Source organism: Lolium perenne, chromosome 6 (assembly GCF_019359855.2).
Source record: "Lolium perenne isolate Kyuss_39 chromosome 6, Kyuss_2.0, whole genome shotgun sequence".
Classification (NCBI taxonomy): Eukaryota; Viridiplantae; Streptophyta; class Magnoliopsida; order Poales; family Poaceae; genus Lolium; species Lolium perenne.
Genome location: NC_067249.2, coordinates 37,047,895 through 37,069,433, shown reverse-complemented (window position 1 = coordinate 37,069,433; position 21,539 = coordinate 37,047,895). Strand labels below are relative to the sequence as shown.

General features: G+C 46.1%; 1 protein-coding gene across 4 annotated transcripts in view; it reads left to right on the top strand.

Moving 5' to 3' along the window:
* LOC127308336 (probable LRR receptor-like serine/threonine-protein kinase At4g20450) overlaps positions 1–20,992 on the top strand; it is a 32,982-nt gene extending 11,990 nt beyond the window's left edge. For 2 of the 4 annotated variants that reach the window (XM_071821596.1, XM_071821597.1), the window contains 5 exons: positions 5,673–5,799; positions 6,000–6,062; positions 6,142–6,279; positions 20,134–20,182; positions 20,293–20,992. In XM_071821596.1, the coding sequence (XP_071677697.1) occupies positions 5,766–5,799; positions 6,000–6,062; positions 6,142–6,279; positions 20,134–20,182; positions 20,293–20,749 (741 nt within the window). In that variant the 5' untranslated portion in view covers positions 5,673–5,765 and the 3' untranslated portion in view covers positions 20,750–20,992. Of the gene's footprint in view, positions 1–3,890; positions 5,472–5,672; positions 5,967–5,999; positions 6,063–6,141; positions 6,280–20,133; positions 20,183–20,292 lie in introns of those variants that run through there. The other 2 variants (XM_071821595.1, XR_007856437.2) reach the window with 2 other exon arrangements.
* Positions 20,993–21,539: the final 547 nt, after the last annotated feature.

The window sequence follows — 21,539 nt, the reverse complement described above, 5'->3', positions numbered from 1 at the left end:
TTGCGCCTGCTGCGTGCGCGCGCGTTGCCGGAGACGGCGCATGACCACCGGTGGCGACCTGAACTTGCTCGGCGTGGTGGTGGCTGCGTCGGTTGTTTCTCGTGGGCCAGTAGCATCTTGCTGGGCCGGCGGCCCCTGGGCTTGCGCATCTGGGGCCTGCGTCTCTTCCACTTGCGAGACGAGGTCGTCCTGGGCGGTGTCAGGCGAGGCCAGCTCAGCCCTAGGACTCGTTGGCGTTTCTTCCCGCCCAAGGTCCGTGGACCGGTCCACACTAGCGTCCACGCCCGCGCCAGAGGCTGATGGTGGCGATGCACAGGAGTTGCCCGACAACCGATCCTCCTCGGTCACTGGCGAGGGGATGGGGACCTCGCTCCCTTCGAAAGAAGGAGCTGTTGGCGCTGTATCTTGGTTCCGACAAACCAGGTGGGCCTCTGGGCCAGGCGTGGGCGCAGCTGGATTGGCGCCATAGGCGGTAGACGACGATGGGGTGGAAGCCGTGGTGGGGTCCGGCGCAGTGGTGGTCGGGGGAGCGGCCACAGGGGAGGTGCCATCTGCCCCTTCCCTTGTCCCGTTCTGGACTTGGTCAGATCCTGGTGGTGGACTGTGCGCCGTAGTGGGGTCGGGTGCAGAGTCCTTCCTGCGCCAAAAGCTTCGTCTGCTTTGCCGTCGTGGCCCACCCTGGCCAGGCCAAGGCTGCATGGTCCGTACGCCGGGAGCTGCGGCCGGAGCACGCGGCGGCCGGCGCATTGCGTCGCACGCCACACCGTCGGCGCGTCTACCCCGTTGCATGATAGCCCAGGGCAGCGAATCCATGGCCAAGCCGTCAGCCCGCCCAGGTGGTGGCGGCGAGTCATTGTTCGGGCGCCGGCGTTTGCGTCCACGGCCGCGCCGCCGAGCTTGGGGCCGTCCATCGTCGTGATCAGTACGGCCATCGCCAGCACCTCCAGTGCCACGACCAGGGTCGTCCGCACGCTGCGTGGCCGGAGCGATGGCCGCGGCAGGGCCAACGTCGATGGAGATGGGGTACGTGAGCGTCCGGAGCGTGGGCGCCTGGGACATGGATTGCGCGGGGATGATCTCCACAACCTCGAGCACGGCATGGCGCCGGATGGCGTCGGGATCCCGAGCACGAGCGGTTAGCCGGAAGGTGGCCATGTCGGCGCGGGTGCGAGTCTCGGCGTGCAGGCTCTCAACCCAGCAACTACCGCGCAGCAAGGCCTCCGCCGTGGACAGCTGCCAGGCCTGTGCAGGGATGCCGCGGAGGCGTACCTCGACGCGTTGATCAAGCCTGTCACAGCCGGCGTGGGCGAGCTTGCACCATGGCCGCAGGTTGAGCGAGAAGCCGGTGGTGCTGAGGAAGTGGTCGCCGGAGACACGGTTGCGGTTGTGCTGGGAGGCGAAGATGATGAGGAAGTCCTCGGGATGGTGCAGGTGGACGGAGAACTCGTCGGGGTGCAGGTCGAAAGTCGCGCAGAGCAGGTGCGAGACGGCGTCAGCGGTGACCGCCGGCCGCGTGCCAGTGATGGTCGCGACCATGGCACGGCGCAGGACAGCCTCTGCCTCCTCCATCTCGGCGGTGCAGGGCACGATGACACGGTCCGGCTCCAGGGCGCCCACGATCGGCGCAGGCGCCGAAGAAACCACCATGGCGCGTTCCTGGTGTTGAAGAGGCGGCGGCGGGGGCGGCGGTGGTGGCGGCGGTGCCGCACGGGCCTGGAGGGCGGGGGCGCTGCAGCGGCGGGAGGCGGGCGCGGGCACGGTCGTAGTCGCGCTGTTCCGGCGTGCAGTTCCGGGAGCCATGGCCGGAGAGCAGGCAGCGGCGGCAGCGCAGTTCGTTGATGCAGTCACGGACGGCATGCCCAGGCTCCAAGCAGCGGAAACAGAGCCCCGCCTCTGCCTCCGGCGAGGGCTGCGCCGCGGCTGCCGCTGCGTGGCGCCGGCGTCGTGCTGCGGTCGGCGCCGCTGGTGGTGCCTGCGCCGAGGCCGGAGCCATCCCTCCGCGTCGGCGCCGCGAGTTGCCGCAGGAGCGGGGCGGTGGACCTCCGAGCGGGGGCCGAGGCGAGTGGAGGCGGGCGCGCGTTGAGCGCCGCCGCCGCCGGCGCAGCAGCAGGCCGCCGGGGCGGAGAGGCCGGCGAGGGCGCGCGCGCGGCGGCGTGCGCGCAACGCTGCTGTAGCTGCGCGAGCCGCGGCTGGAGGAGCCGTCGTCGTCGGAGGCCAGCCACCGGTCGCTGCGGCGGCAGCCGCCGTTGCTGTCGTCGGAGGCCATGCCGCAGAGGAGGAAGAAGGGGCTGGGAGGGAGGGAACCTACCGGAAGGGCTTGTCGGCGGCGGGGCTACAGGCTGGAGGGGAGGGGGCGCGCGCTGCGTCTAGAATCGTGCGGCCTCATCCCTCCTTGGCTCATCTTGATCAAGTTGTGGAGCAAAGTTCTAGGCTTGCCAAGTTGTGGATACTTCCTCTACGAATGATGACATTGAAGGATCTTCGTTTGACACCGACTTTTACTTGGAAGAGGTTGCATCTTTTCTCAGGTTCGTCTTGAATTCGAAGAACCAACACATTATTGGTGACTACGAGGGTTGGGCTCAAACCAACATCACATTAGACGCGTTCTTGGTCTCCTTTGCCACTTCAATTGCTTCAAGACTTCCTTCAATCGTGGATTCATACTTCCCTTGTGTGATCACCATAATGTGGCTATTTCGGCACTCCTGGACTTGTGTCATGCCCTTGGCACTTGTAGAAATGGTTCTAGGGGCTGCTACTCCGTTGGCTAAGGAATTCATGGGTTTGATTTGTACATGTCGTTGTCGTTTGACAATCCAACAAAGGAGCAGTTGTAGAAATGTTCTTCACATTTGGAGTAGGGTGCAGAGCAAAGGTTATCGAGTGCGGAACCTATATTAAACTCTTGGACTAGATGGCATCTTCTTATCTTGTCGCTCCACCATGATGGCTTGGTGTGCCAACTTGGTCATTGTGGATTTGTGGTGTAAGATTGGTAGTCAACTACATACTTGAATGGATGGTTCAAGCTCTGTAAGAAACATGCATTTTCTTCTTCTACAGTTGTGTACATCATAGTGAATTCCCTCTCCTTAGTACTCTTCGACGGAGTGGCTTCCTTGCCTGAAAGTTGAAACCTTTGCAAGAGATCGCTCTTGTAAGGGCACAAACCACCTCTTTCATGCTCTCCCAATTGCTAGCAGGATGCATGCCTTGCTCATTGCAAAGCTTTTGCACTTGTTCCCACCAAAAACAAATGTACTTCTTGAATTCGATGGAGGGCAGCATGGCCTTGTTCTCTACGAAGTAGTTATGCATCTGGAAGACCTTGTCCACCTTGAAGGTACTTCTCGTGGTTGTTGCTTTTTCCGTAGAACTTTGGCATGGTTAATTTGAGTTTGCCAAACATTTCTTCGTCGTTGTTGGATCTTTGTATGTGAGGTCCTTGGGTGTGGACACTTGAATCATTTGGCTCGCATCATTGGGGACGCTGGGGGCGATTTCTTGGCTTGCTTTCATCATCATACCCGTCATGCAAGTCTCGAGTCTTCTTTCGGGCACCTTTGGGTAAATCTTCATCCTTTGCCTTGAGGGATCCGAAGTTCCTTTGGGTTCCGGCCCTTGATTGGTCGATAGAGGTGCAACCTCTTTTAAATGTACACAACGTTTGGCCTTCTTTCTTCTTTTGCCGATGGCGCGAGGTGGACTACAAGTCTCCGATGGATGTTTGTCATGCCCACCCATATTTGACCAAATTTCTTGGTCAAGCCAAGTGCGAAGATCTATTATGGTGCCTTCCAGGGTTTGATTGTGTGTTGCGTACGCTTCTCCTTTGTTGGATCCAAGTGATCCAACCGTACCCATGGTTAATGCACAAGGGTGCAAGATATACGTGGATATGGATAATGGAAAATAACTCACAATTCTCCCTTATGACCAAGTATACCTTATCCTTTTGTATTGACGAATCAAGTAATTGTTGGGGAAGATGAGGTCAAGAGGTGCTTAGTAAACATTTCTTCATACACTAAGCAACTGGAATCCATGGTATTGTAATAATTAGCGAGACCCATAATGAAATCAAAGCAACTAATGAAGATCCCAATTGATATTCGTGAAGCTCAATAGAAACACAGGCAACAATGATGGGACTTGGCCGCGTGCATCAATTGATGCAAATGCTAGGGTCCTCCCCTTATCAAAAAAAAAAAAAAAGAACAATGATTGGACTTGTGTAACCAAAGGAATGAGCAATCATACAAAATTTTCCCTAACGAAGAATAAATCCCGTGTTACGCAAGTGCATAGAAATACGGTAAGTCAATTGCAATGGTTAATGGGCGAAGGATTTGTACACTTGCCTACAACTCTTACTTTCTCTACTCTACACTTAACATTCTCCTACAAGATAGTATGCGGCACACTTTTGCCTCTTTATCTTTATTTTTTCTTTTATCTTTTTTTGACTCTTTACTTTCTCTTTTTCTTTGTTCCGGATCGATACAAAACTAACCCTTACAAGCTCAACTGGGATATTCTCTATGTAGCACAAGTGTGCGAGGCCCAAAGAATACACAAAGATTTCTCCGAGGAAAGATTGGCTCACAGACAAAAAAAAGCAAGGAGGAAAAAGTTTTGTGAACCTATACCTTTTTGAGGGCCTTGACCTCTTTTGGAGTTCCGGCCTTGCTTTCAGTGCTGGTGTGAAGCAAAAGACATGGAATCCATGGCAAGAACCTGGTCTCGTTGTTAGCTTCCAAAGATACCAAGATCATCAAGATTAAACCTTGAAGCAGTTTAGGCTGAAAGTCAAATTCCGGAACTAGCGAAAATAATTCTGGAACTAACAAGATAGCCTTGTTCATGTTTTTGCAACTTTTAGACGTTTGAAAGAGCTCGAAATTTCAAATCTGAAAATCAAGGAGGCAATAACAAAAATTCAAGCTGAATATCTGAGGTAAAAACTTTAAATTGGACCATAGCAAAGATGTTGTGGATTAAAACTCACAAGAAACACCAAATTTCATCAAACTTCAAATGGGGCTGTTTTTTGTGGGTTTTTGTAAATAGGCAAGAAAAACAAAAAGATGGAGAGGACCAACAGGGGTTTAAGAGGAGTACAAACAATTCGTGGTAACCATGAGATCTGATACCAAATAATACGTGAGCGCTACAAATGTTCACGAATTGGAGAGATAACTAGTTAAGCCAATTTGAAATCTACAACCCACAACACTCTCAACTGAAACCTATTTTGCACTGAAGAGGTCACTTGGTTCAACACAATCCGAAGAATGGTAGAACCACGTGGGGATAGTTCATCTCCTAGGAGGAGGTCTCGGATTCATCTCCCATGGGGAGGCCTTAGGCCTTGGAGGAGGAACAAAACGTTGGAGAATGGAAACCCTGTTGCTGTGAAAGTGCATTCTGATTCATCTTCACAAGGGGTTAAAGAGTTTCTGGCTGAGGTAAAAAAAAAATCGGTTTGAAGTTATACGTGTGGCAGTTCAAATATTCGTGTCTTCTTGTGTGGCCATATGTTTCTCAGTTTTGATGAATGAGCATTTTCAAGGCTTTTGGGTGGTTTTGTAGATAAAACTACACATACCATTCTTATTGTACATTCTGCTTAAATTATCTGAACAGAAGTTCTGGAAACTATATTGCAGGCTAAGCACTTGACAAGGATTCATCACAAGAACTTGGTTTCGTTGATTGGTTACTGCAAGGAGAAAAATCATCTGGCCCTTGTTTACGAGTACATGCCTGAAGGGAACCTTGAGGATCATCTGAGAGGTTGTTCATCTTGGCTATTCAAATATAGATCCTTATACGGGCTAATGAGTTTTTAGGCGCCCTATATTAGATCAGCAGTGTGAAACCGGTATTGCATAAGGATGTTGCGTTGCTCAAAAGAGAACTACATAACTGGAGCTCATGAATTTCTCTGACATCTTCTTTAAACTAATTATGTTTAATTTCTGTCTGACATGAAGGTTCTAATCGTAAACCACTCACTTGGGAGCAACGTCTTCACATCGCTTGTGATTCTGCACAGGGTTAGGACTTCACAATCTATGTAGTTCCTCAGATTTCCCCCTGCATGGGTTTCAAACACCAGTATTATTTTGATCACAGGTCTGGAGTATCTCCATACCGCGTGTACGCCAGCATTGATCCGCAGAGATGTGAAGAGTAGCAACATCCTGCTGACAACAGGTCTTGGGGCTAAGGTTGCTGATTTTGGCCTGACCAAGGCTTTCGGCGACTCTAAAATGTTAGGATTGATCTCCACCGCACCAGAGCCCAACGGCTCTGGCACGACCCCTTGACCTCGTCCGCGCCCTGATCGGGGGCGTCCAATTGTTCGCTGGTTGGTGGACCCCTGTCGCCTGCACTATATAGAGTGGTGGGGGCCAGTGGCACACGTTACGAGGTTGCCCTGAGCTGCCACTCGCCCCACCAGACGACCCACCGATTAGGGTTAGTGCAGTGCCGACGGGAAGCACCACCACCACCTGGCCCACGCACCGCCGTCCTCGCCATGTCCAGATCGGCGAGTTCCTCCTCCAAGTGACAAGGTAAACTAACAGTACCCCTCTCCTACCCGGCCATGATCTACCCTAGTCGATCCAGCAAGTTTATCATTGGTATCAGAGCCGCTAGTGTGTAGATCTTGTGCTTTTTTCGGGTAGAAAAGAAAGAACATGCAAAAGAAAGAACATGCAAACCCTAGTTCATCCCCACCGGATCCGAAACCCTAACTTTTTTTTGACAAGGGAAAAAGAAAAGTTACCGGCCGACGCCCTCGGGCTCGCCGGCAAAGCTACCGGATGCAGCCGCTGCGGCTGCTGCTGCCGGCAAAGGACGCCGCCACATGAGCCGCTTGCCGGCGGTGCGCCCACGCTCGGGTGGACGCACGCGCCGGCAAGAGGGCCATGGGGGGTGCCACTACCACCGTCTTGTCACAGGCCGCCGGGGTTCTGGTGGAAGAGAAGCAAAACAGAGAGGGGGACGGGGTGCTCGTCGCCGGCCAAGGGCTGGGCGGCGCCGTCCGCCAGAGAGCTAGGCTCTCGGGTTTTCGGTGGAGAGAGGAAAGAACAGTGGGAGGAGGGGCAGGCTGCTCCACCCGCCGCCAGCGACAAGCTGGCTAGGCGCGCGCGAGAGCTGCTGCCGCCGTCTCCCAGCCGCCAGAGAAAGAAAGGGCGAGTGGGGGAGAGCCCCACCGTCGCCGGTGAGCCGCCGGGCGGCGTGAGCGCGCGGGAAGAGATTTCTCTCCGCCGCCGCCACCGAGAGTTACAGAGAGGCTTGGGGAAAAAGTGAGCTAGGGTTTCGGGTTCAGGCCGTTTCGGCCCTTTTTATACCGGCCCGAAAGTGAAGGCTGACCGTCGGATGGATCCGACGGCCAGGATCGAAACCCTACAATGTAGGTGACGCGGGCCATGCCGCGTTAGCAGGCCTCGCCGCGTGCGGGCCGCGTCTGCTGGCCGCGTGGGCGCCGCGTCTGCCAGCAGCGTGGGCGACGCGTTGCTGCACGTCGCTCGGCGCGTTCGGGCCGCGGCGGCAGGCCGCGTAGAGGCCGCCGGCTGGGCCGCGGGGCGCCGTGTCCGGGCCGCGTGTGCGGGCCGCGAGTAGGCCGCAGCGTTGCTGCGTGCCGCACATGGGCGCAGCCCTGGCCGAACAGGCCGCGTGGTCCGCTGGCCACGTGAGCACAGTAACAACAGTTTTTTTTTACTGGTTTATGTTTTTCCAAAGGCATTTTTTAGACAGTTTTGGGTTAATTTTGACCTAATTTTGTCCAAGTTTTTTTTCTGAACAAATAGAACCAACGTGATATTTGTTTAGAAATTAAAAGTGAAAGACATGCCTCTGGAAAGTTCAAAAGTTAATAGTAAAAGTTTCCGCTGCAATAGTAAAAGAAGCATTTTTGTTAAGTTTTTTTCCTGAGCAAATTGAACCAACAAGATATTTGTTTTAGAAAATTAAAAAGTAACAGAGATGCTTCTGAAAAGTTTAAAGTTTAAAGTTTGACTTCAAAGTTTCCGCTGCAAATAGTTAAGATGCATTTTCAATTTGAAAAATGCAAAAGTGATGATTAAAATTTAAAGGGTTGCTTAAAAGTGATTGTTGAAACAATTATGATATGTCATTTTATGACCAACCTTATTGATGGTATGATCATGTTTTGTTGTAATAACATGTGCAAAAGTGATAATCAAAGTGATTATTGTGACAATTATGATTCTGTTATTTTTTAACCAACGTTATTAATGACATGATCATGATTTGTTGCAATAAGGTGTGCATTTATCTCTATTTTCTGCCCAACGGTGATATAGATTTAATTGCCCAAACAGTTGTATGTTCTAATTTTGACCAACGTTGGATTATTGCATGCAATTGTTGTTATGATTTCATTTCATTGTTGTTTAAAGGAGGGTACTACTTGATAAGTTGCATCAAGGATGTTCCAACCCTTAGAGGTGACAACTACACTGAATGAAGAAAGAAGGTCGATTTGTGCTAAGGTGGACTGGTTCCCCACAGCCGGTCAGACCAAAAGATCCAGTCAGAAATGACAAGAAAGATGATTCTGCATGACAGAATAAAAGTGGCTAAGTGCCATTTATAAAGAATACAATTGAGAACGCTATTGTGGGCTCAATTGCAGAGTGTGCTTCCGTATGGGAGTATATTGAAAGAATAAAGAGCCAGTTCACTGGTTCTTCAAAGATATGTGCAACCCAGCTGCTGAAGCAACTGGTGACAGAAAAGTACACATGGACATGAAGGACATGGCAAGTGTGACATATGTTGTAATAATGCTTATGTGGGTGTTGTCTGTGTGTAATGTGAGTGAAAGAATGTTGTCCGCGTTGGACAAAGAACAAAACAAAAGAAAAGAACTGATGAATCGTCGAAATATGGCATTGTAGCTTAGGCCATATTTCGAGGGGGAGAATAGAAAGACTTGTTAAAAATGGTATTCTTCCTCCATTAGAATTCTCACACATAACAGCGCATCGATTGCATTAAAGAAAAAGTTGTAAAGCAAATTAAAAAGGGTGCAAATCGATGCACATCGACACTAGAAATAATTCACACCGAGATATGTGGATCATTTCCTGTGAAGAGTGTGGACGACTATGATTCGTTCATAACATTCACGAATGATTACTCCCAATATGGTTATATTTATCCAATAAAAGAAAAAATAGAAGCGTTGGATAAATTCAAAATATTCAAAGCTGAAGTTGAAAATCAACATGATAAAAGAATAAAGATAGTCAGGTCTGATCGTGGAGGGGAGTACTACAGTCGACATACTCCATATGGCCAAGTCCCTGGACCTTTTGCAAGGTTTCTACAGGAGACTGGAATAGTCGCCCAGTACTCGATGTCGGGCGAACCTCAGCAGAATGGGGTAGCTGAAAGGCGCAACCGTACCCTTATGGATATGGTGCGCAGTATGATGAGCTATTCCACCCTACCATTGGGATTGTGAATTGAGGCGCTAAAAAACCGCTATTCACATTCTAAACAGAGTACCAAGCAAATCGGTGCCCAAAACACCATATGAGCTATGGACAGGGAGAGTGCCTTCTCTAAACCACCTGAAAGTGTGGGGGAGCCCTGCTGAGGCCAAAGTATTCAATCCAAATATCGCAAAGTTAGATACCAAAACAGTCAGCTGCAATTTTATTGGCTATCCTGAAAAGTCAAAGGGTTATCGTTTCTACTGTTCAGAGAAATACACAAAGTTTGTGGAAACGAGACAAGTTGTCTTCTTAGAGGACGAAATGATGAGGGGGAGCATGGTAGCTCGGAAAATTGATCTTGAGGAGAAGAGGGTGCATGCACCTAATCCGATGACTCAGGAGCCATTTTTTGCGCTACCTGATACGTCTCCGACGTATCGATAATTTCTTATGTTCCATGCCACATTATTGATGTTATCTACATGTTTTATGCACACTTTATGTCATATTCGTGCATTTTCTGGAACTAACCTATTAACAAGATGCCGAAGTGCCGATTCTTTGTTTTCTGCTATTTTTGGTTTCAGAAATCCTAGTAAGGAAATATTCTCGGAATTGGACGAAATCAACGCCCAGGGGCCTATTTTTCCACGAAGCTTCCAGAAGTCCGAAGACGAAACGAAGTGGGGCCACAGTGGTGCCCAAACCCTAGGCGGCGCGGCCCCCCTTGGCCGCGCCGCCTGTCATCTGGGGCCCCTGTGCCCCCTCTTGACTTGCCCTTCCGCCTACTTAAAGCCTCCGTGACGAAACCCCCAGTACCGAGAGCCACGATACGGAAAACCTTCCAGAGACGCCGCCAACGCCGATCCCATCTCGGGGGATCCAGGAGATCGCCTCCGGCACCCTGCCGGAGAGGGGAATCATCTCCCGGAGGACTCTACGCCGCCATGGTCGCCTCCGGTGTGATGTGTGAGTAGTCTACCCCTGGACTATGGGTCCATAGCAGTAGCTAGATGGTTGTCTTCTCCCCATTGTGCTATCATTGTCGGATCTTGTGAGCTGCCTAACATGATCAAGATCATCTATCTGTAATTCTATATGTTGCGTTTGTTGGGATCCGATGAATAGAGAATACTTGTTATGTTGATTATCAAAGTTATATCTATGTGTTGTTTATGATCTTGCATGCTTTCCGTTACTAGTAGATGCTCTGGCCAAGTAGATGCTTGTAACTCCAAGAGGGAGTATTTATGCTCGATAGTGGGTTCATGCCTGCATTGACACACAGGACGATGGCAGAAAAGTTCTAAGGTTGTGTTGTCTTGTTGCCACTAGGGATAAAACATTGATGCTATGTTTAAGGATGTAGTTGTTGATTACATTACGCACCATACTTAATGCAATTGTCTGTTGCTTTGCAACTTAATACTGGAAGGGGTTCGGATGATAACCTGAAGGTGGACTTTTTAGGCATAGATGCAGTTGGATGGCGGTCTATGTACTTTGTCGTAATGCCCAATTAAATCTCACTATACTCATCATGATATGTATGTGCATGGTCATGCCCTCTTTATTTGTCAATTGCCCAACTGTAATTTGTTCACCCAACATGCTGTTTATCTTATGGGAGAGACACCTCTAGTGAACTGTGGACCCCGGTCCAATTCTCTTTCTTTGAAATACAATCTACTGCAATACTTGTTCTACTGTTTTCTGCAAACAATCATCTTCCACACAATACGGTTAATCCTTTGTTACAGCAAGCCGGTGAGATTGACAACCTCACTGTTTCGTTGGAGCAAAGTACTTTGGTTGTGTTGTGCAGGTTCCACGTTGGCGCCGGAATCCCTGGTGTTGCGCCGCACTACATCCCGCCGCCATCAACCTTCAACGTGCTTCTTGGCTCCTCCTGGTTCGATAAACCTTGGTTTCTTTCTGAGGGAAAACTTGCTGCTGTGCGCATCATACCTTCCTCTTGGGGTTCCCAACGAACGTGTGAGTTACACGCCATCAAGCTCTTTTTCGGGCGCCGTTGCCGGGGAGATCAAGACACGCTGCAAGGGGAGTCTCCACTTCTCAATCTCTTTACTTTGTTTTTGTCTTGCTTAGTTTTATTTACTACTTTGTTTGCTGCACTAAATCAAAATACAAAAAAATTAGTTGCTAGTTTTACTTTATTTGCTATCTTGTTTGCTATATCTAAAACACAAAAAAATTAGTTTACTTGCATTTACTTTATCTAGTTTGTTTTATTTACTGTTGCTAAAATGGCCAACCCTGAAAATACTAAGTTGTGTGACTTCACAACCACAAATAATAATGATTTCTTATGCACACCTATTGCTCCACCTGCTACTACAGCAGAATTCTTTGAAATTAAACCTGCTTTACTGAATCTTGTTATGCGAGAGCAATTTTCTCGTGTTAGTTCTGATGATGCTGCTGCCCATCTTAATAATTTTGTTGAACTATGTGAAATGCAAAAATATAAAGATGTAGATGGTGATATTATTAAACTAAAATTGTTCCCTTTCTCATTAAGAGGAAGAGCTAAAGATTGGTTGCTATCTCTGCCTAAGAATAGTATTGATTCATGGACTAAATGCAAGGATGCTTTTATTGGTAGATATTATCCCCCTGCTAAAATTATATCTTTGAGGAGTAGCATAATGAATTTTAAACAATTAGATACTGAACATGTTGCTCAAGCTTAGGAAAGAATGAAATCTCTGGTTAAAAATTGCCCAACCCATGGACTGACTACTTGGATGATCATCCAAACCTTCTATGCAGGACTAAATTTTTCTTCACGGAATTTATTGGATTCAGCTGCTGGAGGTACCTTTATGTCCATCACTCTTGGTGAAGCAACAAAGCTTCTTGATAATATGATGATCAATTACTCTGAATGGCACACGGAAAGAGCTCCACAAGGTAAGAAGGTAAATTCTGTCGAAGAAACCTCTTCCTTGAGTGATAAGATTGATGCTATTATGTCTATGCTTGTGAATGATAGGACTAATATTGATCCTAATAATGTTCCATTAGCTTCATTGGTTGCACAAGAAGAACATGTTGATGTAAACTTCATTAAAAATAATAATTTCAACAACAATGCTTACCGGAACAATTCTAGAAACAACTATAGGCCATATCCTTATAATAATGGCAACGGCTATGGTAATTCTTATGGGAATTCTTACAACAATAATAGGAGTTCACCCCCTGGACTTGAAGCCATGCTCAAAGAATTTATTAGTACACAAACTGCTTTTAACAAATCTGTTGAAGAAAAGCTTGGGAAAATTGATATACTTGCTTCTAAAGTCGATAGTCTTGCTGCTGATGTTGATCTTTTGAAATCAAAAGTTTTGCCTAATGAGAATCATCATGATAAAATTACTACTACAGCAAATGCCATTCAAGTTAGAATTAATGAGAATATAAGATTAATGGCTGAACTGCGTGCTAGGTGGGATAGAGAAGAAAATGAAAAACTAGCTAAAGAGAAGAATGTAGCTAAAGTTTGGACTATTACCACCACTAGTAATGCTAATACTACACATGTTGCTGCACCTCCTACTAATACTAATAAAAGAATTGGTGTTAGCAATGTTTCCACTTCTAATGCAAAGCGCGAAAAACTGCCTGAAACTGCTAAAACTGCTGAAATTGCCTGTGATAAAGCTGCTGAAATTTTTTCTAACATTGGGGATGATGATCCCATTGCTTTAGATTATAATGGTTTGAATTTTGATGATTGCCACATCTCTGAAGTTATAAAGTTCTTGCAAAAACTTGCTAAAAGTCCTAATGCTAGTGCTATAAATTTGGCCTTTACACATCATATTACAAATGCTCTCATAAAAGCTAGAGAAGAGAAACTAGAGCGTGAAGCCTCTATTCCTAAAAAGCTAGAGGATGGTTGGGAGCCCATCATTAAGATGAAGGTTAAAGATTTTGATTGTAATGCTTTATGTGATCTTGGTGCAAGTATTTCTGTTATGCCTAAGAAAATTTATAATATGCTTGACTTGCCACCGCTGAAAAATTGTTATTTGGATGTTAATCTTGCTGATCATTCTACAAAGAAACCTTTGGGTAAGGTTGATAATGTTCGCATTACCGTTAACAATAACCTTGTCCCCGTTGATTTTGTTGTCTTGGATATTGAATGCAATGCATCTTGTCCCATTATATTGGGAAGACCTTTTCTTCGAACTGTTGGTGCTATTATTGATATGAAGGAAGGTAATATAAAATATCAATTTCCTCTCAAGAAAGGTATGGAACACTTCCCTAGAAAGAGAATGAAGGTACCTTTTGATTCTATTATGAGAACAAATTATGATGTTGACACTTCGTCTCTTGATAATACTTGATGCACACTTTCTGCGCCTAGCTGAAAGGCGTTAAAGAAAAGCGCTTATGGGAGACAACCCATGTTTTTACCTACAGTACTTTATTTTTATTTTTTTTGTGTCTTGGAAGTTGTTTACTACTGTAGCAACCTCTCCTTATCTTAGTTTTGTGTTTTGTTGTGCCAAGTAAAGCCGTTGATAGAAAAGTAAGTACTAGATTTGGATTACTGCGCAGTTCCAGATTTCTTTGCTGTCACGAATCTGGGTCCACCTCCCTGTAGGTAGCTCAGAAAATAAAGCCAATTTACGTGCATGATCCTCAGATATGTACGCAACTTTCATTCAATTTGAGCATTTTCATTTGAGCAAGTCTGGTGCCATTTTAAAATTCGTCAATACGAACTGTTCTGTTTTGACAGATTCTGCCTTTTATTTCGCATTGCCTCTTTTGCTATGTTGGATGAATTTCTTTGATCCACTAATGTCCAGTAGCATTATGCAATGTCCAGAAGTGTTAAGAATGATTGTGTCACCTCTGAATATGTTAATTTTTATTGTGCACTAACCCTCTAATGAGTTGTTTCGAGTTTGGTGTGGAGGAAGTTTTCAAGGATCAAGAGAGGAGTATGATGCAACATGATCAAGGAGAGTGAAAGCTCTAAGCTTGGGGATGCCCCGGTGGTTCACCCCTGCATATATCAAGAAGACTCAAGCGTCTAAGCTTGGGGATGCCCAAGGCATCCCCTTCTTCATCGACAACATTATCAGGTTCCTCCCCTGAAACTATATTTTTATTCCATCACATCTTATGTGCTTTTTCTTGGAGCGTCGGTTTGTTTTTGTTTTTGTTTTGTTTGAATAAAATGGATCCTAGCATTCACTTTATGGGAGAGAGACACGCTCCGCTGTAGCATATGGACAAGTATGTCCTTAGTTTCTACTCATAGTATTCATGGCGAAGTTTCTCCTTCGTTAAATTGTTATATGGTTGGAATTGGAAAATGATACATGTAGTAATTGCTATAAATTTCTTGGGTAATGTGATACTTGGCAATTGTTGTGTTCATGATTAAGCTCTTGCATCATATTCTTTGCACCCATTAATGAAGAAATACATAGAGCATGCTAAAATTTGGTTTGCATATTTGGTTTCTCTAAGGTCTAGATAATTTCTAGTATTGAGTTTGAACAACAAGGAAGACGGTGTAGAGTCTTATAATGTTTTCAATATGTCTTTTATGTGAGTTTTGCTGCACCGGTTCATCCTTGTGTTTGTTTCAAATAAGCCTTGCTAGCCTAAACCTTGTATCGAGAGGGAATACTTCTCATGCATCCAAAATACTTGAGCCAACCACTATGCCATTTGTGTCCACCATACCTACCTACTACATGGTATTTTCCGCCATTCCAAAGTATATTGCTTGAGTGCTACCTTTAAAATTCCATCATTCACCTTTGCAATATATAGCTCATGGGACAAATAGCTTAAAAACTATTGTGGTATTGAATATGTAATTATGCACTTTATCTCTTATTAAGTTGCTTGTTGTGCGATAACCATGTTTACTGGGGACGCCATCAACTACTCATTGTTGAATTTCATGTGAGTTGCTATGCATGTCCGTCTTGTCTGAAGTAAGAGAGATCTACCACCTTATGGTTAAGCATGCATAATGTTAGAGAAGAACATTGGGCCGCTAACTAAAGCCATGATCCATGGTGGAAGTTTCAGTTTTGGACATATATCCTCAAATCTCAAATGAGAAAATTATTAATTGTTGCTACATGCTTATGCATAAAAGAGGAGTCCATTATCTATTGTCTATGTTGTCCCGGTATGGATGTCTAAGTTGAAGAATAATCAATAGCGAGAAATCCAATGCGAGCTTTCTCCTTAGACCTTTGTACAGGCGGCATAGAGGTACCCCTTTGTGACACTTGGTAAAAACATGTGCATTGTGATGATCCGGTAGTCCAAGCTAATTAGGACAAGGTGCGGGCACTATTAGTACACTATGCATGAGGCTTGCAACTTATAAGATATAATTTACATGATGCATGTGCTTTATTACTACCGTTGACAAAATTGTTTCATGTTTTCAAAATCAAAGCTCTAGCACAAATATAGCAATCGATGCTTTTCCTCTATGGAGGACCATTCTTTTACTTTCAATGTTGAGTCAGTTCACCTATTTCTCTCCACCTCAAGAAGCAAACACTTGTGTGAACTGTGCATTGATTCCTACATACTTGCTTATTGCACTTATTATATTACTCTATGTTGACAATATCCATGAGATATACATGTTACAAGTTGAAAGCAACCGCTGAAACTTAATCTTCTTTTGTGTTGCTTCAATGCCTTTACTTTGAATTATTGCTTTATGAGTTAACTCTTATGCAAGACTTATTGATGCTTGTCTTGAAGTGCTATTCATGAAAAGTCTTTGCTATATGATTCACTTGTTTACTCATGTCATATACATTGTTTTGATCGCTGCATTCACTACATATGCTTTACAAATAGTATGATCAAGATTATGATGGCATGTCACTCCAGAAATTATCTGTGTTATCGTTTTACTTGCTCGGGACGAGCAGAACTAAGCTTGGGGATGCTGATACGTCTCCGACGTATCGATAATTTCTTATGTTCCATGCCACATTATTGATGTTATCTACATGTTTTATGCACACTTTATGTCATATTCGTGCATTTTCTGGAACTAACCTATTAACAAGATGCCGAAGTGCCGATTCTTTGTTTCTGCTGTTTTTGGTTTCAGAAATCCTAGTAAGGAAATATTCTCGGAATTGGACGAAATCAACGCCCAGGGGCCTATTTTTCCACGAAGCTTCCGGAAGTCCGAAGACGAAGCGAAGTGGGGCCACAGGGTGCCCAAACCCTAGGCGGCGCGGCCCCCCTTGGCCGCGCCGCCTCTGTCATCTGGGGCCCCCTGTGCCCCCTCTTGACTTGCCCTTCCGCCTACTTAAAGCCTCCGTGACGAAACCCCCAGCATGCGAGAGCCACGATACGGAAAACCTTCCGGAGACGCCGCCAACGCCGATCCCATCTCGGGGGATCCAGAGATCGCCTCCGGCACCCTGCCGGAGAGGGGAATCATCTCCCGGAGGACTCTACGCCGCCATGGTCGCCTCCGGTGTGATGTGTGAGTAGTCTACCCCTGGACTATGGGTCCATAGCAGTAGCTAGATGGTTGTCTTCTCCCCATTGTGCTATCATTGTCGGATCTTGTGAGCTGCCTAACATGATCAAGATCATCTATCTGTAATTCTATATGTTGCGTTTGTTGGGATCCGATGAATAGAGAATACTTGTTATGTTGATTATCAAAGTTATATCTATGTGTTGTTTATGATCTTGCATGCTTTCCGTTACTAGTAGATGCTCTGGCCAAGTAGATGCTTGTAACTCCAAGAGGGAGTATTTATGCTCGATAGTGGGTTCATGCCCGCATTGACACCGGGACAGTGATGAAAGTTCTAAGGTTGTGTTGTGCTGTTGCCACTAGGGATAAAACATTGATGCTATGTCTAAGGATGTAGTTGTTGATTACATTACGCACCATACTTAATGCAATTGTCTGTTGCTTTGCAACTTAATACTGGAAGGGGTTCGGATGATAACCTGAAGGTGGACTTTTTAGGCATAGATGCAGTTGGATGGCGGTCTATGTACTTTGTTGTAATGCCCAATTAAATCTCACTATACTCATCATGATATGTATGTGCATGGTCATGCCCTCTTTATTTGTCAATTGCCCAACTGTAATTTGTTCACCCAACATGCTGTTTATCTTATGGGAGAGACACCTCTAGTGAACTGTGGACCCCGGTCCAATTCTCTTTACTGAAATACAATCTACTGCAATACTTGTTCTACTGTTTTCTGCAAACAATCATCTTCCACACAATACGGTTAATCCTTTGTTACAGCAAGCCGGTGAGATTGACAACCTCACTGTTTCGTTGGGGCAAAGTACTTTGGTTGTGTTGTGCAGGTTCCACGTTGGCGCCGGAATCCCTGGTGTTGCGCCGCACTACATCCCGCCGCCATCAACCTTCAACGTGCTTCTTGGCTCCTCCTGGTTCGATAAACCTTGGTTTCTTTCTGAGGGAAAACTTGCTGCTGTGCGCATCATACCTTCCTCTTGGGGTTCCCAACGAACGTGTGAGTTACACGCCATCACTACCATGTGCACCTGTACCGACGATCCCTGCGATTGTGGTGCAAGCGCCTGTTGTAACTCCACCCATGACAACGATGAGTGAAAATTCGGAACATGTCCGTCAGGAGCCGAATGAACCATTTGTTGAGCATGAAAGGGAGCAACAACAGCCACCTCTAGTGGCAAAAGAATTTACACAAAGAGAAGGGATATATTACAATGAGACATTTTCTCCGGTCTCATGTAAGGTCAGAATCATCATGGCACTAGTTGCACATTTTGATTTAGAGTTGCATCAAATGGATGTAAAGACGGCATTTCTAAACGGGGATTTAGAAGAAAATGTCTACATGAAACAACCCAAGGGTTTTATCATGGAAGGCAAGGAAGAAATGGGATGCCGCCTAAAGAAATCCATTTATGGATTAAAGCAAGCCTCCAGACAGTGGTATCTAAAGTTTAATGAAACAATTAAGAGATTTGGATTTAAAGAAAATATTGAGGACAATTGCGTTTATGCAAAGTTTAAAAGTGGGAAATATATTTTCCTAATCTTGTTTGTGGATGATATTCTGCTTGCCAGCAGTGATGTTAGTCTACTGCAAGAGACAAAGAAGTTATTGTCCTCAAATTTTGATATGAAAGATCTTGGTGAAGCGTCATATGTTTTGGGCATAGAAATTCACCGAGATAAAAACAATGGAGTATTAGGACTATCGCAAAAGGCTTATTTAGAAAAGATTCTAAGTAAGTATAATATGCATAAGTGCAGTGCCACACCTGCCCCTATAGTCAAGGGCGACAGTTTTGGGAAACATCAAAGTCCCCAAAATCAATACGAGCTCGATCAAATGAAAGTGGTTCCATATGCTTCGGATATTGGAAGCCTACAGTATGCACAAGTGTGCACTCGCCCTGACTTAGCATTTATCACCGGAGTACTCGGTAGATATCAAGAAAATCCAGTTTTTGAACACTGGAAAATGGTAAAGAAGGTATTGTGTTATGTGAAAGGCACAAAGAGTTACATGCTAACATACAGAAGATCTGATTCCCTAGAAATAAGAGGGTATTCAGATGCAGATTTTGCGGGGGATAAAGATGATAGAAAATCCACATTTGGATATGTATTCACCCTCGCAGGGGGAGCTATTTCGTGGAGAAGCTCCAAACAGACCATAGTTGCATCATCCACGATGTATGCAGAATTTATAGCATGTTATGAAGCCACGGGACAGGCATTATGGTTAAAGAAATTTATACCCGACTTGAAAGTGGTAGATTGTATTGACAAACCACTAAAGATGTACTGCGATAATGAGCCTGCAGTATTTTATGCTCACAACAACAAGTCGAGTACAGCTACTAAACCGATTGAGGTTAAGTATTATGTTGTGAAACACAAGGTCCAGGATCAAACAATAAGTCTCGAGCATATAAGGACAAAAGATATGCTTGCGGATCCACTAACGAAAGGCTTACCACCCAGCGTGTTCAAGGAACACGTAGCCGGCATGGGTTTAAGGAAAAGTCTTACCTATCCTGGATCATAAGAGGCCCAAAAGTAAAAGAATTTGTTTCAGAACAGAGAAGTGCATTGTGGCTGTCCGATTCTATCGGCAATAGAGCTGTGGCGAAGAAATATGCCCTATGTACTGATCCAAAATGAAACGAATAAAGTGAAAGTATAAAGTTAAAAGAAAAGTTAAGATCAAGGGGGAGAATGTTAGGATTGATCTCCACCGCACCAGAGCCCAACGGCTCTGGCACGACCCCTTGACCTCGTCCGCGCCCTGATCGGGGGCGCCCAACCGTTCGCTTGTTGGTGGGCCCCTGTCGCCTGCACTATATAGAGTGGTGGGGGCCAGTGGCACACGTTACGAGGTTGCCCTGAGCTGCCACTCGCCCCACCAGACGACCCACCGATTAGGGTTAGTGCAGTGCCGACGGGAAGCACCACCACCACCTCGCCCACACACCGCCGTCCTCGCCATGTCCAGATCGGCGAGTTCCTCCTCCAAGTGACAAGGTAAACTAACAGTACCCCTCTCCTACCCGGCCATGATCTACCCTAGTCAATCCAGCAAGTTTATCATAAAACACATATAACCACTGAACCAGCTGGTACTATGGGCTACTTGGATCCCGAGTACGTCATTTACAAACATCTCTTCTCTATACTCCACTAGTTTCTTCAACATTTCCTACAGTGGGCATGGTTTATCATAATTAAGGATCCTCATGTCTACCATTGTTCAGGTACTTCCGCAGTTACCGCATCAGCGAGAAGAGCGACTTGTATAGCTTTGGTGTCGTCCTCCTAGAGCTCATCACGGGCCGTCCTCCTGTCGTCCCAATCAGTGACAGCCTGAGCATCCACGTCGGCGAGTGGGTGAACCAGAGCCTGGACCGCGGCACCATCGAGAGCATTGTGGGTGCAAAGATGGGAGGGGACTATGATATCAACTCTGTCCGGAAAGTTGCTGATCTAGCGCTACGTTGCAAGCAGGAGGTCTCCCGGGAGCGCCCGACGATGGCGGAGGTTGCGGCTCAGCTTAAGGAGTGCCTGGACCTCGAGAACCGTCGCGACGGGAGGCGAAGCCTGGGTTCACTTGAGGTAGACCTACAAGGCGGAGAGATACAAGCAGTTGCTGCAGGTCCGACATTGAGATTGGTTTGGGTTGGAGGATCGAGCCCTCTTCTCTTGCCTTTCTGATGAAACCACTTTCTGCCTCTGTGTAAATTTCTCAAGTTCCTGGAAATGCATAGATGAAGCCTACGGCCTGTTGTTGCTTTTTTCGAAACACTTCGTTTTCTGTATTTTTTTTCACCCACCATTTCTGTGAATGTGATGATCGATGATGAATTGATGATGTAGCGGTAGGCATTTCTGGATTCTGAAAAATGCTGATTCCAGATCAAGCCACTTGGAAAGAATGAAGACACTTCCAGATAATTATAGGTGGTTCCGGTGTGTAACCTGCTCGTTGCAATGCGCAATCAAATTGAGTTTGATACCCTTGGTTAAGCTGCTAAACCACATATTCCTTGCACGTAACTCCAAACCTTTTATAACTGAAGGAGTTCCGAGTACTGAGTGGATCCATTATGTTTCTGATGCAATATACACGTCGTTCTCGATACTGCCAGTATACGTATTTGACTTGTGGCTACACGTAACAGATGACTTGTGGCTAGGTGGGTTTGTATATAACAAAAGACAGTGAAGCCACGTGCACGTAAAAGAGATCGAAATATTTTGCGCTAAGGTTACTCGCAAGAAAAAGAATGCAAGGTCGGCCAGGATGAAATGTGGTGACTTTACACTTGTTAAATGTCACAAGTTTGATCCTTAGAAGCTGCCAGAGTGCCACGTAATAGACTTGAGAAACCCATATCGAACACATCTGCAATACTGCATGGTTGACACCTTCGCGTCTGCGTGTCATGGTCGGAATCTCGTGGTCAGACAGCGCATCCATTTTATAGTGGGAACGGACTAAATG